The 19,474-nt window shown below is 43.4% G+C and overlaps 1 protein-coding gene across 1 annotated transcript in view; it reads right to left on the reverse strand.

The window, feature by feature from the left end:
• The window catches only part of npas3 (neuronal PAS domain protein 3), a 1,500,089-nt gene that overhangs the window by 455,041 nt on the left and 1,025,574 nt on the right, over positions 1–19,474 (reverse strand). Inside the window, exon 5 of the mRNA XM_078562825.1 lies at positions 17,589–17,678. Coding sequence (XP_078418951.1) covers positions 17,589–17,678 — 90 coding nt within the window. The remainder of the gene's footprint in view (positions 1–17,588; positions 17,679–19,474) is intronic.

Here is a 19,474-nt window from a genome sequence, read left to right on the forward strand (position 1 = left end):
TTGCCCGTTGTCCGAAATATCGCGCGAGCGTGACGCTCACCCGACCTCATTGCGTGTCATTTTACGCTCGGTCGGGTTGGGCGAACGCCTACCAGACGAGCTAAAAATTCGCCCCTTGGGATAGTTCCACAGCACTTTCTTGGACACTTACCCAGGAAATGTTAAACAGTTTAAAACCTCATCTAACACTGGGTAACTTCATAACCAAATACCCAATCATCCCCTGACCACCTGGCAACCCTGACCACCTGACTATCTTCCATGCCCAAACTGACTCCCCCGTCAACCACCCGACTACCCCAACCTGACTAAACCCTGACTACCCGACTATTCCCCTGACCCGACCACCACCCCGACCACCTGACTACCCCCACCCCCGACCACCCGACTGCATACCCGACCACCTGAATATCCTGTGACCCAACCTGACCTGACTGCACTCCGACCTAGTCCAACTACCCCTTAACCATATGACTAACCCCCCCACCCAGACCAACCCTCTGACCAAACCCGACTACTGCCCTCCCCCAATTGAACCTAACTACCGCGCACCCCTCTGACCGGGTCCAACTATCCCTCCCCACCCCCAACCAGACGTGACAACCCTCCGGCCGGACCCGACTACTCTCAACCTGACCCAACCTGACTACACACCCAACCACCCCACCGCCCATCTCACCCACCCTACCCACCGACCTGTCCATCCACCTCCCCATCCACCCACCTACCTATCTACTCACCCGCCTACCCACTCACCCATTCACACATCCATTCACTAACCTACACTCAAAGACTGGATCTTTAAACTTATCAGACAGAATATTGCAGCCATAAAAGTCGGGGATGTGTCCTGTCTTCCCCGACTCTACTCTGCTTTGAAAGAACTCCCCAGGGGTCACTGCACTGCACATTTCTGTGACAGCCAGAATCGGAAGATCCTGAAAGAATTGCACAGCAGCATCAGATTGGGAGAATCTTTCGTGAAGCAACAATTCACCCAGCATTTCTGATGCTTGAAAGATTCAGGCCAATATTTTTAACATGTTCGTGCTGCTGTGAGCTAGAATGCGCAGCATGAACGGGTGGTGGAAATAGATTCAATAGTAACTTTCAAAAGGGAATTGGATATATACTTAAAAAGGAATACTTTGCAGGATTATGACCTTCTTCCCTGCTGTAAGATTTTACAATATAACGATTCACTTGATATTGCTATGGAATACATTAGATGACACATTTACTTTTATCATTATCTCATCATTTTCATCAGAAAATGTGAGCCATTATATGCCTAATTCATACTCTAGGCATTGTCTTAGTCTAAGAATCTCTGTGGATATATTTCATTTGATATTACTATAATTTTACACTGCCATGTTATCAGGATTTCAAATAAATTTGTCTGATTCAACTGTATTTCATTTCAAGAAAGGTGTATTGAAAGGTATAAAATAAGAAATGAATACTCTATTTCTCATTTGCAAGCATGTTTTAAATTCAGGGCTTTGCTGTAAATATAATTTAACATTGAAATAATATTCTATAAACTTCATCTTCAAATAATGTATTACAATGGGACGTACAAATGTGTTTAAATCCATGCCCATTATCATTTTAAAATTTTTTTGTGCTGGGTAGATCTTAACTTAAATCCAACACAAGATTTTAAAGATTACATTGTTATAACTTCTAGCCAACTCTACTATTGAGGTAAATCACAGGAAATGTATAATGCTGGACCATTTTCTTAAGTTACTGCAATGTTCTTGTGTAATATAGGGAATTAAAATAATGGCACAAAGTCACCAATCAGCTATTAAACTTTATGAAACAATGGACAATCAACAGTTTCTACCTGTGCAAACTAAGTACCAATTGAAGTACATATTTCATTGCCACAATGTAAATTCCTCTGTTTCTATTTAACAGCAGTAAACAAAACAAAAAGCAGACAAAATGGAGATAATGGTCATTAGGGTTAACTCAAGGTTTTAAAGCAAACTTTGCTGCAACGGAATAGTCTTTAATTAACCATATTCGCAAAAAAAAACCCATTTTGGCCCAGAATTTGCTGGAACGGGGCATATCATGGCCAGTGCATGAGTTGGATTTCTTCCTTCAATCTTCAGCTCTAATCGCAATTGCTGAAAGTGCGAGTTGATAATGGTGTGATGAGGTCAACAGGGCATCTGGGACTTGGAGAACAACAGGACCAAGAGGCTATCTCCTTAACCAATGCAAATTAAAGACAAAGAAAGAAAAGAACACACAAGAGGGAAGATAGTAATGTGAATTAAAGTTCAATTCGATACGGAAAGAGGGGGAAAGAAAGAGTAGATTAGTAGGTGGGCACTAGGAGGTGGTAAGGAAAGGTAAGAAAGCTTTAAAATTTAAAAACCACGAGGAACCAATTTACTACCTGCAGGAGTGAAACTCCTCAATTTCACTTGACTCATTCTGGGCCTCCAGGTTGAGTGGCCTGCCAGGAGCATACATAAACCCACTAACAAGGTTCTAATGCCGTGAAATAATAGCCTTCACATTTGGCCACAAGCTTAATTCGTAATTACACCACAAATGGAGCAATTACTTGACACTGAATGGGAGGTTGATGCCGATTTCCTGTTTTTGTGATGCTAATAGAAGAGTTGCACAAATCATCCGTCAATTTGCAACAATTTGCCAAGGCATATCTCTCCCTTGCCACAAACTGCTGGGTTTTTTTTTGCATTACCAACTCTGTGCACTGTGAACTTGCTGTTTGTTGTAACAAATTCAGGTCCATTGCATTATCATGAACCTAGAATATGATGCTTTCTAACTGTAGAAGCTGTACTTTTAATAAGGTGTTGGTTTTCTATATTGTCACCATCACAGGTATAGATATAAAGAGTACAATTGTAGCAATTTGGGGTTCACTGTTGCAGTTTTGGGTTATTAGCATGGCAGTGTATTCGTTGATAAATCTAAATCACAATTTACAGGAACAAAGGCTTAAATTGATATGGATAGATCAGCATGTTTGATAATTCTGAATAGAACTGAACTGAGATCCAGATTAAAGTTGGCACTCAAACCTTTCAACAAGTCCAAATAACTTTTTTATCTGATGCTCTTGTTTATTTCCTCAGATTCTCATCACCTTCCTTTGCAGTCCTTATTTACCTCTAGGTAGTTTGGGGCCAAATTTTTTGTCACTCTGACAGACTCAATGAGAGTTTACCAGAAACTAGGCCAGCACCCACAGATGACATGTCTTGACTTGGGCACTCATATTTTTGATATTTCCTTGTGGGCTGTGTCATGAAGAGATATTAATGTCTATAATGTTATTGGAAATTATTTTTAAATTGGATTTGTAGTAGGGTTTGTGTCTATGTGTGTGTCTTAATTGGATTAAAGCCAGCTAGTCTGGGTGCTTTGACGTATAGTAGTTTGAGATGTTAATTGGGTAAACAATAAGTAAGGATGGAAGGTATAGAGTACATTTGGATTTGTTGGATAAACCATTCAAAAGAATGGGTGAAATCTTGCACCTAGCTGAAAGACGCCAAGCGTCTGTGTTTATATTACTAATATGTGTTTATATTATTAATAAAATTAGTGGGATGAAAATGTTATTGTTAGGAGATGTGACGTTAAAAGCCTAGGATACAATGGAAAATTTACACTCAAAGGGAAATCTAGCTGTAAACAGAAAGGAGTTTGTGTGTGAAGCAGAGCCATGTAAGATCTAGCCAGCCTGTAGGCCTACAACTGTGCAAAGGAACCAAACTGCAAGGGACCTCATTTTGAACTCATAAGCTCAAATGTGCTTTGCCTGGGGCAGAATTTTTACCTCAGCGGGCGGGCTCGGTGGTGGCGGGCGGGAAGCCTGTGATCGAGGCCGGAAGGCGATTTCACACTGGTGGACAAATTAAGGCCTGCTCAGCATGAAAGCCTGCTGGAGAACCTCCAAGAATAGGCGGGCGGGAGGGGGGGACCTGTTGTCCGCCGGGTCCAATGGCGACCCGGTAGCAGATTCAAAAGCGGTGCAGGCAACCAACAGCGACATGGCTGCGATCCTGGAAGGCAAACCCATACGGGAGGTGAGGTCGGTGGGGCAGTCGGCCCCGCGTTTCTCTGACGTGTGCCTCGCTGCCCTCCTGGAGGAGGTGGCTGCCAGAAGGGACACTCTTGTCCCCAGAGATGGGAGTAGGAGGCCACTGCACCTCACAAAGTGGGCATGGGAGGAGGTGGCAGCCCGGGTGAGCAGCCATGACCCAGTGCGGTGCACCTGGCTCCAGTGCTGGAAACGCTTCAATGACTTGCTGTGCTCAAGGAGGGTGAGTACGTGTTGATATAGGCAAGTGTGCTGAAGTATTTTCGGCTGTCCATCCCCCATGGACCTCAGGGGTGCTGGAATCTGAGTGCCAACTGTGGGTGAGCACTTGTTGGCCAAGTGGGTGAGCCCTGGATGCTTGGACTGAGTGCCTTGCCGCTTGAAGGCCATGACTCGGATGTGTCCTGTGAGGTGTTCCTCAGCTGGGATTGGCCAGGCTGCAATGGCGCTACAGGTAGAGAGTGGACTAATCAATGCTCCTCTATCCTTTCAGGAGAAGACATCCCATAACAATATTGAGAGGTCGTGGACTGGCGGAGGACCCTCACACCTCCTCATCCTCTCCCGCTATGAGCACGAGTCCTTGGAGCTTGAGAAGCGCTCTGGACCTCCCTGCTCACCATTGCTGCACACATGTGGCCATGTAGCCATGTGGCTATCAAGGTACCAGTGGTTGAGCCGCGTGCATTCGTCAACAGGAAGGGCTTCCACTCCATGAACGTGCAGATAGTGTGTGATCACAAGATGCAGATTCTGCAAGTCTGTGCAAGGTACCTTGGCTTACATGACGCTTACATCCTGAGACACTCCCAGATGCCAAGGCTCTTCAGTGCTGCAGCCCGACTGGATGGATGGCCTCTGGGTGACAAGGGCTATCCTTTGAAAAGGTGGCTTATGACGCCTCTTTGTCACCCAAGAACAGAGGCAGAGCAGCAGCACAACAGGAGCCTCCTCAAGGGTGGTGGTAGCGAGAACCATTGGTCTTCTTGAGATGCGCTTCCGATGCCTGGACCATTCAGGGGGCACACTGCAATACCCCCCCAGAGTAGGTGTCACTGATAGTGGCTGCATGCTGCGCTCTCCACAATCTGGCACTGGCAAGGGGGAACACAGTGGAGGAAGAGGATGTTGACACAGCTGCACAGGCCCCAGGTGATGAATTCAGTAGTGAATCTGAAGAGGAGCACGATGAGGAGAACACTGAGGGCATAGAGTCAGACCTTGGTAACCTCCAGGGAGGCAGGGACACCAGGGACGCATTGATCCAACGCTCCTTCAGCTAGGCTACTAAATTAGAATTACCGTCTCATGCCAGGGCTGCCGCCTCCATCCTAGATCCCAGCAAGAACCGTTTCCTTGGCCCCCAAGATTCACGGAGTGCCTGTGCAATAAAGTTTCAAGAGAGCCATGTCCAGCATTACATACTGGCCTACCCTGCACCTACAGAACAAGTGAAGCATGCTCAGGCCAATAACACAAAATCAAATGTCATTTAATGTTGGAACTCACAGATTCTTGAGCTGAACAATAACTGGTGTGGTTAGTAACACCATTAAAAAACAAAAAGCTAAATGGAGGAACAAAATATCACCAATGACCAGCCCCTCTTGTGCTTAAGGTGCTTTAAACTTGCGTTTACGGGTGCTATGTCTAGGCGCTCCCCCCTCGCTGGCTCCGGCATTGGAGACAACCTGCTCACTCTGCTGTCTTGTTGGCCTTGATGACCTTGGTGGCCATCCTCTGGCCCGTGGAGCCTGTGCTGGCCCCGCCTGGGAGGGAGCGGCCAGTGCCACGGTTGGCATCTCCCCAGTTGCCACAGATACATCAGATGCCACGGTCACTGGCAGAGGTGCAGAGGAGATGCTGGCATCATCCAGAGTGCCCTGAGAGGAGCTCGCAGAGACGACGAGCAACTCATGTGCCAAGGTGAGGTCGTTCTGGACCTCCCTGCTCACCATTGATGGAAACGCTTCAATGACCTGCTACGCTCAAGAAGGGTGAGCGCTGGACTCAGAGGTAAGCGTGCAGTGCACTGAGGTTATAATTTCTGCTTGTGCAACCAATCTAGTGTACTCTCTTCATTGATGTGAGCCTCCAACCTGGGGTCCCCATTGATAATCGGAAGATGAGGGCGCCATGATGCACATCTCCGCCAGGGTGTTGTCTCACCAATGTGCCTGGCATGCACAGTGACAGTGTGATGACTTTAACTAATGACATGTTCTTCTCCCTTTTAGGTACACCAGCAGGCCCTGAAGGGCCACCCCTGACCCCGGAGGACCACCATGCTCCCCATGCACCTGCGTCACGCCCGCTCTCTCAAGCAGGCACCAGTGCAGATACTAGCACTTCGGTGGACATTAGATTGCCGTCTAGTATCTCGGTGCACATTGGTGAGGGCATTTCACACTCGCTTGAGGTGCAAGCGAATGCAGAGAGTGCTCAGGGTGCTGGTAGTCAGAGGACTGCTGATGACCAGGATGATGCTCACTCGAAGGCTGATGATGGGACAGCCCTTGTCATCCAGCGGCCATCCATCCAGTCGGGCTGCAGCACTTAAGAGCTTCAGCATCGGGGAGTGTCTCAGGATGTAAGTGTCATGGGACCTGCCAGGGTACCTTGCACAAACTTGCAGAATCTGCACATTGTGATCACACACTATCTGCACGTTCATGGAGTGGAAGCTCTTCCTGTTGACGAATGCACACGGCTCACCCACTGGTGCCTTGATAGCCACATGGCTACATGACCACATGTGTGCAGCAATGGTGAGCAGGGAGGTCCAGAGCGCCTCTCAAGCTCCAAGCACTCGTGCTCATAACGAGAGAGGATAAGGAGGTGTGGGGGTCCTCCGCCAGTCCACGACCTCTCGATATTGTTATGGGATGTCTTCTCCTGAAAGGATAGAGGAGCATTGATTAGTCCACTCTCTACCTGTAGTGCAATTACAGCCTGGCCAATCCCAGCTGAGAAACACCTCACAATCAATGACACCCTGGTTGCGGAGGAACCCAACAATCGCAGCAAAGCCTCTGGCTCCCTCAGCCTGGCTGGCTTCATCCATGTGGAAATGAATGGAAGTCAATACACGCCTGAATAGAGCTTCTGTCACCAGCTCGATGCAACTGTGGACAGCTGATTGGGAGACTCCACATCGATCCCCCACTGACCCCTGGAAAGAGCCGGAGACGTAGAAGCTGAGGGCCGCTGTGACCTTCAGAGTCACTGGCATGGGGTGTCCACCCACGCGGTCGGAGCTGATCTCAGGCCTGATCATGTGAGAAATGGAGTTAACGGTCTCCCTGGAGAGACGGAACCACCTTCAGCATTGCACCTCAGATATATTGAGGTAGCTGCATCGCCGCTTGTAAACCCTGGTGGCAGGATAGTGCCATCTTCTGTGACCCCTTCCGCCTTGGGCTTCCTGTTGGTCCTGTGCCCCTTGTGCCTGTGCCTCTCCTCCCCTGGAACCTGCATTGGGACACCCGGCTTCCTCTCCCTTCTGTCTCTTTCTTTCTCCTCAGAGGAGGTGCCTCTAGCGGAGACCACAATCCCCATTATCAGGTATTTCTGATATCTGAAAGGGCCCACACAGTCTGAATCCTCCTGAGGCCTGGAAGACACCAGTGAGTCCTGAAATGAAGCCTGGAAATGCTCAGAATGAAGCTCAGAACAGAAATGAAGCTGTCCAGTTCAAATAAGCAACCAGCAGCACACAATCTCCAAAATTCCTCACTACTCACATTGACAATGCTACTGACCCTTCTCATCCTGCCCGTGGATGAGCTTTTGCAAATTGTGAGCTGCCCACCTGCCCGTTTTGCCTGTGCAACAGGTCAGAAATTGCATGGGCAATGTCAAATCACTAACAGTTGGGGTGTCAAGGGCCTTAACTGGCTTCTTAATTAATGGCGGGAGTGGTTCTGTCTCCTGTGCGTGCTGGCCAACTGAAATATCATGCGAGTACGCGTTGACTTTGGGACGCTCGCCCGACGTCAACACGTGTCATTTAATGCACGAGCTGGTCAGGTGCGTGCCCGCCCGCTGAAGTCAAAATTCTGCCCCTAGTGCCTGTTTAAAGTCTATGGGTTATTGTTGCCTTGGTGAAGATTTACCTGGATTAATTTGGGGATTTGTTTAAAAGTTGTTATAGTAGTAATTTGTAGACTTGTGTATGTGTTTAATTGGTTGCTAAATTAATAAATGTTTAACTTAGTTTTATATAAAAAGCCTCTTAAAGCTTGGTGGCTTTATTCCTGAATTCAGAGCTGCATCTCAAACATACCAATTGAAAATATAGGTTATGACAGTTATTTCAAGCTTCCCTCTGGGATTTAAACAACTCAGCCTTTACCAACTGCTGTGTCATAACAGTTGGAACTTCCATCCATCACTTAGAAGGCTATTGATTTAAGTGGGGCAAGAGGAGGAATGGGTATTCCAAATGTTGAGGTTCTTAGATCCCAAGCTAGTATAGAATGCTTGTCTGAGTTGGACGTGAAAAAGCCAACAAGACCAAATATCAAAATGTAATTTGGAACTTTCCACACAAACCCACCCTGTAGTTTTAATGAGCACTGTCCTGTCATATGCCACTCTGTACAGTGGACCTGTTTTGAATCTTGGGAAAGAATTTTCCCCCAGTCAGGGGGAAGGTTTAGGTGCGGGCGCGCCTCCAATTGGGGGCACACCGTCATTTTATGTGGGTGGGCCAATTAAGGCCCGCCCAGCATGAGGTCCGCCAGGAAGCACTATGCACTCCCTGTGCTGGCAGGGGAGGAATCCCTCAGCCGAGAGTGCGCTCTTTCACACATGTGCGTGAAAGAGTGCACTCATCTCCCTCAGGCTAAGTGTTGCCTCAGGGAGATTGGCGCCAAATTCAAAAATGGTGGAGGGGCAAAAATAAAATTTCCCTGACATGTCCCCTCATGTGACACTGTCACATGAGTTAGGACATGTCCATCACTTTTAATCAAACATTCATTAAAATTTTAAAAACCCTCATGAAACCTCATCCCACCCGTGGATGAGGTTTCATGCTTTTTCTGAAGCCCACTAGGGCTCCTGGCCTGACCACCAACATTAAGATTGGACGGGCAGGTCCATTAAATATTTCAATTACTTTTTAAATGGCCTCAATAGGCTGTTGACAGGTCGGTGGGCACACAGCTGATTTGGCTACACCCACGCCGACCTGAAAATTGAAATGACCAGGGGTGACATCAGGAGTTCCACCCGACATCATCCCGCATCATTTTACGCGTCGCCAACCTAAATATCCTGGCCTTGACTTCATTAGTAAAGGAGGTGGAAGTCATCTAGAGCCTTGGTTCTATGTCTTATTTGTCTATAATTAACTCAGCCCAAAGGCTTTTCCTTTCTTTTCTTGCCTAATATTCTGACACCTGTACATATTTCTTCTAGTCAAGTTGATTAACTGTGATATTCTTCTCACCCAATTGTGAAAAATTGTGTGTGGTACACATAATGAGATGTTTCAGAATGATGTGCAAGTTGGGATTAAGCACCGGGACATGGTAAAATTAATGGTTAGTTTAAAATAATATGTTTCTCTCTCTTCTCCTACCTTAATATCAGGCTATTTTTGAAAATTGCAGGTTACAGAATCACCATATATCAATATGCAAGGTCGTAATTCTTGATCTCAGATTTGAAAGCCAGATTACTGGAGAGCTGTGAATATTGTAGCTAGATACTTTTTTATTTAATCATGGGATGGGAATGTCACTGGTAGCGCATCCCTAATTGTTCTTGTGAAGGTCGTGGTGGGCCACCTTCCTGAACTGCTGCTGTCTATTTGGTGTCCCCCACCTACGCTGCTGTTGTGAAGGAAGTTCCAGGATTTTGATCCAGTGACAGTGAAGGAATGGTGATATTAAGTCAGGGTAGTGTGTGATGTGGAAGGGAACCGCAGGTGGTGGTGTTCCCAAGCATCTGCCTCTCTTGTCCTTCTACATGGTAGAGGTTGTTGTGATAGTGTATTTGTTCATATGTTAAATATCATTTAAATATATGTTTATATGAATATGTATGTCATCACAGGAAATGATGCAATATGATGTGATTCAGTTCTCTTGCACAATTGGTCATCATTAAGCTGAAGCAACAAGTCTCCATTAAAGCTCTGTTTTCAACCTCTGTGCCTGCTGTTCACTTTGTTTCTATTGAGCTAGAAAGAGGTGGTACAACATGGTGGCAGCAGCAGTGAGTTGACTGAATTGATCAGCAACTGAAAATGACAATTCAAGTCAGAAGCCTGTGGCACTGCAACCAGATCAAAGCTCTCACATTGGGAGAGCAACAGCATGAGTAGAGGTTGAAGTCAATTTGGGCACACTCTCAGTTTTGCCCTGAGTGAGCACGACAAAAATCAATGGCCGTTTCAGCCACAGAGATCAGTGTTACATTCTGTTTTTGCATGGGTTCTTTCCTGCTGTCGCCACACTTGCGCGCATTAAGTCAATATCAATGCCAGAGTCCCTCCCACCTGCAAGTTTGAAGCCCACGCTGCTGCAACACAACTCAGGGCATGGTTCCTGCTCAGCTCTGCAGACATCACAGCTTGCTGTGACTTTTAAACAAGGTTTGCTCCACAGGGGCAGAAAAGAGTAGAAAAATTAGGCAATGGAAGCCAGGTTTCCAGGGATGGACTGGAAAGCATCTGATGTCCCAGGTGAATTTAAATTGTTTAGATGGAGGGTTGAACTATGCTTCCTTCACCATGAGGTTGTGGATTACGAGAAGCAGGCTATAACAATTAGCATTGTCGTAGGAAACAAAGATCTTCACAGAATCAATACCTCTGGTTTATCTGATGCTGACCAGAAGGATCTATCACAGCTATGGGCAACATTGGAAAATCAGCTTAGAATTAAAGTCAATTTTAGAGCATACCGCCTGGAACTCATGCGGTATAGACAGAAAATAGATGAATGCTTCGTCGACTTTGTTAACCGATGCAGAGAGAAAGCAAAAGAATTCAACTTCTCTGATGCTGAACTCTCCGAACAAATTATGGAGATGTTTATCGCCTTCACTCTTATTGAAGCGTTCCAGAAAAACTTCCTGGAAAAGCTGAAGGGACACAGCATGGAAAGCATACTACAGGACGGATACAGATCCAAGGTCATTGTAGCTGGGAAGCAGTGTTTCAAAGTCTTAGGGTCCAAAACGTCTGTTGGTACCATACCCAAGACACCAATGCAGAGCTAGGTGTGCAGTAACTGTGGACTCTCCAACAAACCGCATGGATGCCCCACATACACAGACATGTGCAATGCTTGCAGACATAGGTGGCACTGGGCCAATCTTTGCAGAAGGTCCAGCAGCAGGGACGCAGGGACAATGCGGGCAGTGATCAAATCACAGAAGTATGTCACCCAGAGGCGAAGGAGGCAAGGCACTTCTAGGCATCATCATAAGCATAGACCTGTAAATGAAATGGAGGAACACCTGACTAAAATGGATGAGGTGGATCGAGGTGAAGTTGCTACAGCTGAATTGCCACTTCGCACGTTCACCTTAGCAGAACAGGTCCAGTCCATTAACAAAATGGAAGCTTTCACAACACTCCAGATCATCTGCCCCAGTAAGGCTGGGCAGCAGCGACTGAGAGTGAAGATTGAGACAGCTGCAAGTGTCAACAATCTATCTTTCCGCATTCTCAAGGGCATGTACCATCAGGCATGTGGTCCAATCCACAAGCATGAAGCTTACAGCATATAATGGCTTGACATAAAATGCCTAGATTCCCTAGTCCTGGAATGCAGATAAAAAGAGTCAACATGGTCTATGAAGATGTTCTTCATAGTGAATGTATCAGAACTAGCAGTAGCAGGGCTGCTGGCATTGAACAAACTTAACATGGTCATCATTCATGAGCCCACCCAGATAGAAGACCACAGCAGTAAAAAGTGCACACCCATTGGATCAGTACAAGTCTTCCGGAGATTTTTTTTGTTCTTTCACAGGATGTGGGCATCACTGGCTAGGCCAGCATTTATTGTCCATCCCTAGTTGCCCTTGAGAAGATGGGGGTGAGCTGCCTTCTTGAACTGCTGCAGTCCATGTGGTGTAGGTACACCCACAGTGCTGTTAGGAAGGGAGTTCCAGAATTTTGACCCAACAACAGTGAAGGAACAGTGATATATTTCCAAGTCAGGATGGTGAGTGGCTTGCAGGGGAACCTCCAGGTGGCGGCGTTCCCATGTACCTGCTGCCCTTGTCTTTATAAACAGAAGTGGTCGTGGGTTTGGAAGGTGCTGTCTAAAGAGCCTTGATGAATTCCTGCAGTGCAAGTAGATGGTACACACTTGTAGGTGGTACACACTGCTGCCACTGTGCATTGGTGGCAGAGGGAGTGAATGTTTATGGGCAGGGTACCAATCAAGCGGGTTGCTTTGTCCAAATAATGTCAAACTTCTTGAGTGTTGTTAGAGCTGCACTCATCTAGGCAAGTGGAGAGTATTCCATCACACTCCTGACTTGTGCCTTGCTTCACTACCCTCAGTATCCTTGGACGCATCTCATCTGGTCCTGCTGTCTTATCAAATTTAAGTATAGTAAGCCTATGCAATACCTCCTCCTTATCAATTTTAAACCAATCAAGTGTCTGAACTAACTCCTCTTTTCACCATGACCTGGGCAGCATCTTCTTCTTTGGTAAAGACCAATGTAGCAATGTATTCATTTAATACCTCAGCCATGGTCCCCTGCCTCCATGTGTAAATCCTCTTTTTGGCTGCCAATTGGCCCCAACTTTACTCTTTATCTGTCTATAAAAGATCTTTGGATTTCCTTCCATGTTCACTGTCAGTGTCTTCTCATGTTCTCTCTTTGCTTTTCTTACTTGTTTTTTCAATTCCCCTCTTAATCTTCTATATTAAGCTTGTTGCTCAATTGTGTTATCCACTTGACATCTGTCATGTGCACCATTTTTCTGCTTCATCTTACTTTCTATCTCTTTTGTTAGTCAGGGAGCACTGAATTTGTTAGGCCTACCTTTCCCCTTTGTGGGAATATACTTTGACTGTACTGAACTCTCTTCTTTAAAGGTAGCCCATTGTTCAGTTACAGTTTGATCTCCCAGTCTTTGCTTCCAACTTATCTGAGCAAATCCACTCTCACCCCATTGAAGTTCTAGTACTCTAGAATTCTTGCAATTCTCTGTAATTTCCTTGCAAGTTTGTTCCTCCATATCTTTGCTACTAGTTGGTGGCCTATTAACTACATCAAGCAATGTACTTTATTTGTCCCTTAGCTCTAGCCAAACAGACTCTACCCTTGTCCCCTCTGGGACACCCTCTCTCACCAGCACTACGATGTTCTCCTTAATCAATACTTGCCTTCCTTCCCTATCTTTCCTGAACACCTCATATCCAGGAATATTTAATACCCAGTCCTGCCCTTCTTTAAGCCAGGTCTCCATTATTAGATAAACATGCAGCAAGACCTAGGCAACTTGTCTAGGGCTGAAAAGTGGCAAGGAACATTCATGCCACACAAATACCAGGCAATGGCCATCTCCAACAAGAGACAACCATCTCCCGTTTGGCATGTAAATGGTATTACCATTAGCTAATCCCCCACTATCAACATGGTGGGGGTTACAATTGACCAGAAACTAACTGGACTAGCCATATAAATACTGTGGCTGCAAGAGCAGGTCAGAGGCTGGGAATTCTGCATCAATTAACTTATGTCCTGACTTGGCAAAAGCGTGTTCACCATCTACAAGGCACAAGTCAAGAGTGTGATTGAACACACTCCACTTGCCTGGATTAGTGCAGCCCCACCTCCAACAACACTCAAAAAGCTTGATACCATCCAGAAGGAAACAATCTGCTTGATCAGCACCCAATCCACCATCTTAAATATTCAACCCTCCATCACCAATGCGCAGTCTGTACCATCCAAAAGATGCACTGCAGCAATTCATCAAGCCTCCTTCCAAAGCACCTACAAAACCCGTGACCTCTACTGCCTAGAAGGATAAAGACAGCAGATGCATGGGAACACCAATACTTGCAAGTTCCCCTACAAGTCACATACCATCCTGACTTGGAACTATATCGCCGTTACTTCACTATGGCTGGGTCAAAAACATGTAAATCCCTAACAGCAAAGTAGGTGTACCTAGACCAGATGGATTGCAGTTGTTCAAGAAGCTATTAGGGACGGGCAACAAATGTTGTTCTTGTGAGTGAAGCTCATATCCCAAAAGAAAGAATAAGAAAAAAAAAACACAGTTGGAAAATAAAGATATTGAAAAGAGAAAAGAACAAGAATTGGAAAACATTAGATGGTTTAATTCAATTAATGAGATAAATGTTCATCACCTTATTTTATCTTCCAAGGAGAAGACAATTTATGTTACTAACCAAATTTGGCCTGGAATCATTCCAGGTTGGGAGATTTTTGCACTGAATTAATCATAGCTGACAAACTCTGAACAACCTTTTCCAAGAACCTGGAAAACCTTAAATTTCCATAGATCAGCACAAACTAATTTGATTAAAGCTTGGCATTTCTAATGATGATGGTTCATTCTGGAAAAGGTTTAAAAAATATTAGTACGTTGCCTTTGAGTAGATGTTCCCAAAATTCCTGCCTATAGTGGGTAAGTATATTTATTCAGCATATGTATGGTTATTTCCAATAGTGCTATACTATTCAGTGATCATATGTTAACAATAAATATATGGTGGACTGACACATGACTTGACACTGTCTTCTACATGCAAGGAGACTACAAAAATTAAAATAATGGAATGGAATGTACTGTGCTCACAGTTGGAAGGGATGAATCCCTGTTCTTCAGGGATGGAATATTCCTGGTCCCATGACAGCGTGCTTGAAGGTGGGATGGGAGGAATTTCACAGATATTGGCTTTGGGCAATTTTCTCATAGGTGGATCACAGAAAGCCAGTCTGTATAGTTAACTGCTCATTTGTGGGCTGATTAGGGACACGGGTCCCCTGCAAAAGGTCTAAGCCTGGCAGGTACTTGGAGGGCTGCCAGCCGTCCTGAGGAGGAGTTTCTCGCAGCTGTGACTAGAGTTTACTCTTAAACAGAGACAAACCTGTTCAGAGTGTGCCTTGAGATGGAGACACTCTCTCATTCCCCCTTCTACAGTGGCAACGCCCACCTCTGACAGCAGGGCTGCCGTCCTTCCAAGGTTAACAGACTCCTTTATTGGACCATGGACCCAGAGGTGGCCTCTTACCTGGTAGTCTCCAAGTAGATTTGGTAGGTGGGCACCCTGACTGTCAGAGCAAGGTTAAGACCCAGAAATGGTCCTGACTCATACTCATATCCTAAGAGCAGAAGATTATGCCCCAAATGTTTAAATTGGGGTAAGGTAAGTCTAAAATGTTTCCAGGAGGTCCAACAGACTCCTGAGTACAAACAAGGTTGGGCGTTGGATTTACATGCCAAATGATGTGAGATTACTCTCTCCAGAAAGGCTGAATCCACTTTAATCTCCAGTTTATACTGCAAGCTTAGTCTTCATTCAAAGCCCAATTTGCTTCACATCAAACTAAGTTGCAGTATAAATGCAATTCTGGTTATGCATCTTGCCCTCATAAGGCTCACTCCTAACATGTTAGGGGATAGTTTAATGTTTTCTGCTCGATTTAAACTGGTATGGGAGTCAAAACCACAGAAGCCCCCTTATGACCAGCACCCCTGTATCTTAAACCCAGATGCTTCAAGGCCCATCTGACTCAGCAGGAGCCTCATGAGTTCACGCTAATCAGGTCTCTATTGTGGGGATAGAGCCCCAAAGTCATTTTTATAATTTAACAGAAGCTGTCAGACTAAAAGTGGAGAACTTCCAAGCTAAGTTTAAAAGAAATATGGTGCCAGAGCAGTGCATGTTTAGATCCCACAAAAATAGTTTGTGTCACTCCTGTCCTGGGCACACCCATCCATGTTCCCAATAGCCTTTCTGAACACCTTCCACATCCCCCCACTTCCCTCATCCCCTGATGGCATACCTTGCTGCCAGCCTGGTGCTATCCAATATCATACCAGCCTGAGTCCAACAAGCTGTCTCAGATGCCCATTTTGGGATGGCAGCTTGCAAAATCCATTTAAATTAGGGCTGGCTGTTTCAATGGACCAGGGTTTTCACTACCCACCCTGGATAGTCGGCCTGTATGTTTTTGCATCCAACCATGCAGGAGTTAAACACCCCTTCTGATTACAAACTTTTTTATCTGGGATTTAATCATATTGTGGTCATATTATTATGCAATGGTCTTGAAATTATGTTTGTGTAGTGATTATATTTTTTTGTCCTTTTTCTTAATTGAGTGCTAAATTATGACTGAATTTGAATATTAGTTTTGCTTCACTTTGAAGCTTATTGTAACATAAGTCTCGAAATGAGGAAAAATTAATTTGTGCATTAGATTTGCTATTATTACTTGATCTATTCAACTGGTCATTTAGTAATCAGATAATAATAGAAAATCTGATAGTTCAAAATCTAAATGCTTCCTCTCAAACGGGATGCAAGTATGTCAGCTAGAAAACACATCAAAGAAAGGAACCCTTCCCTCTGATACCTACTCTGTAGTCTTTATAGAATGGAAATCAATATTAACTGAAAAGGACTGGTTTTCTTGGAAAATTCAGTTACTCACCCTCTTACTAAGTGACAAACCTTAAACATTACTTCAAATATTACCAACTTCATGGTACAACACAATTATTTGTTCTAGATAAAGAACTATGGATTTGAGTTTCATGGTATCAACAATTGCAACTTTTTCCTTGATTTTTGCATGCACAGCAGACAAATAGCAATCTACTTCAATCAGAAAACACACATGTAACTAATAGTTACCATCAACATTCCTTGTGGCTATACTGGCCTAATGAAATATATCAGTTGAAATGAAAATTATTCAGTCACAAAGATCATTGATAATTTCAATCTGCAAAGACTAATAGCTCAGTTTCAATTAAAATATACAACATAGTAAATTAGTAAGTACATGGTTAACAAGAAACATAAGACAAATAAGTATCTAAACCAGACTTTTTAAGGCAAGGTTTAAGTTGTGGGGTGCAGTCTAGATGTGAGTTGATAGTTATTTTTTGACAGGGTAGGGGCTAGTGGTAACGAAAGTTTGGATGCAACCTATAAACAGGGTCTTTCTGCATGCATATTAACATTGTGCAAAAAGACAGGACGTATGACTTGTGTGATTTCATTTTCCTACAACTGATTAGAAGAGTTTGTGAAGGAGCTTAGCATTTAAATATCCATTTATATCATAAAAGGAAAACCAGTGTTTCAACTTGAAATATTTAATTTCCGTTTCTTATTCTTTCATTACACCCACAATGACTATCCACACAATGACCTTATTATTGGTGGCTTGAACTGGTTTTGTGACACTTTCACAACAGAAATGTTCAAACACATAGTACAGGAAAATTAAACTTGCTTACCTGCGAAAGACCCAAATAGATGGAAACAGTTTCAGAGATGTATAAAAATTTTCCTTCTTGATTTAATGCAAATACAAATCCATCCAGAGACTGTGAAGAAACAGAGAAAACACTTAGCCTATGGTTCGCCATTCGGAATACTAGTGGCTCCTTTGTAGAAAGAACCTTCTACAAAATGTCATTTAAATGATATTACAGCATAACATTACAATGAAGGATTAATGACTATGTTATTTTATCACAATTTTTCAATCTTATCGAAGCAAATTATATAAAATTAGCAGTTGAAAAAGTATATTAAATGTGTTTTTCTTTTTTGCTGAAGCAAAGGAAAATAGCAAAGATGTCATAAAAAGTAACAAAAACTTTCTTCAACTTCATTTATTGCAAAAATAATGTTATTTACTTACAAATGAAAGTGAATAAACTTATTTTAAGTCTTACAAAAATATAAAGGCAATCATATTTAAAAATATATAGCAAATCATGTTTGTACCAACTAAATAAAATGGATTTTTTCAATATAATATTTTAGTTGCATGGGCAAAATAGTATTCCTATGTTTCATAAATGTTTAATCTCACAGAGTGACATATAATCAATATTATGTTCCAGCAGGAACTCAATCTCTGCGACTGAAGCAAAAAAATTACTATTTTTCACACAGATCTTTGCAGCCACTTCAGAAAAAAATCTCAAAGCCAGGTATTTCAGTAATAGAGCAATGAAAATGGTCTGGGTCACAAGCAGAATAATGAAAAGAATTTTTGCGTAATTCTACCATCTCTTACACAACCTTGACATATAATAACCAGTGCAATGGATTTATCAAAATAGACCAAACATTACAGTAACAATTAATCATACAAAAAATATCATGTCAGTTTTTAAATAATGTGCAAGTAGCTTCAGTATTTAGTACAAATACAGCCTTATAATGACCAATTTCATTACTCAGCATTTTTGTAGTTATATATTTAAAATAATTTTGTAAATTTTTAAGTGTTTCATGCACATTTCTGAAAATGCATGGAATTTTGATCAATATAATTTTAACAGTACAAAATCTTACTTTTTAAGGTTGTTAGGTCACATACATTCTTGAAAATATATTCAACATATGACCATTTGGGAAGAGGCTTTACAAAAACCTCCCAATGGTAGCACACAATAGTAAATAAATTACAAAAATAGAAAATGCTGGAAATGTCAACAGCTCTGATGAATAGTCATCGACCTGAAACATTAATTCTGTTTCTCTGTCCACAGATGCTGCCAGGCACTTCTGAGTATTTCCAGTATTTTTTGTTTCTATTTCAGATTTCCAGCATCCGCAGTATCTTGCAATTTTATTAGTTAATAAGTAGTGCGATTATTAAACTCTTTTACAAGAAATATTGGTAGCCAAAGAAAAAAATGGATATTTAATAATATTATCAACATCTGCACACAGTCAATACCACGTGTGCAACTTGTCTACGTAAATTTAAATTACATACAATGTAATCAAGTAACTAGAATTTCAGAATGTTATGTTAAAATGAAATATCAAACTCATCCCTGTTCATTAGACTGTGCCAGGAATGTTGTGCATGTGTTTTATTTCTGAATGAATGTGTTCAAATCTTCTTATACTGTACTTAGAAAGTGGAGGGAGGTCTGGGTACTTCTTTCAAATAGCACGGTGTGCAAATTAATCTGTTGCCATTTTAATTAATAGATGGACATGCGTACTCTACTGGGTATGTAGGGCAGGCTGATGAATCTGAAGGATGAGATCAAAAGTCAACTTCTTCAATCGACTTGCTGCTTTCAATTCCTTACTACAGTTCAGGTGGTGCCACTATTACTTGGCAATCTATATCCACACGGGTTTTTTTTGCAGC

This window comes from Cetorhinus maximus, chromosome 18, assembly GCF_964194155.1.
Source record: "Cetorhinus maximus chromosome 18, sCetMax3.hap1.1, whole genome shotgun sequence".
Taxonomy (NCBI): Eukaryota; Metazoa; Chordata; class Chondrichthyes; order Lamniformes; family Cetorhinidae; genus Cetorhinus; species Cetorhinus maximus.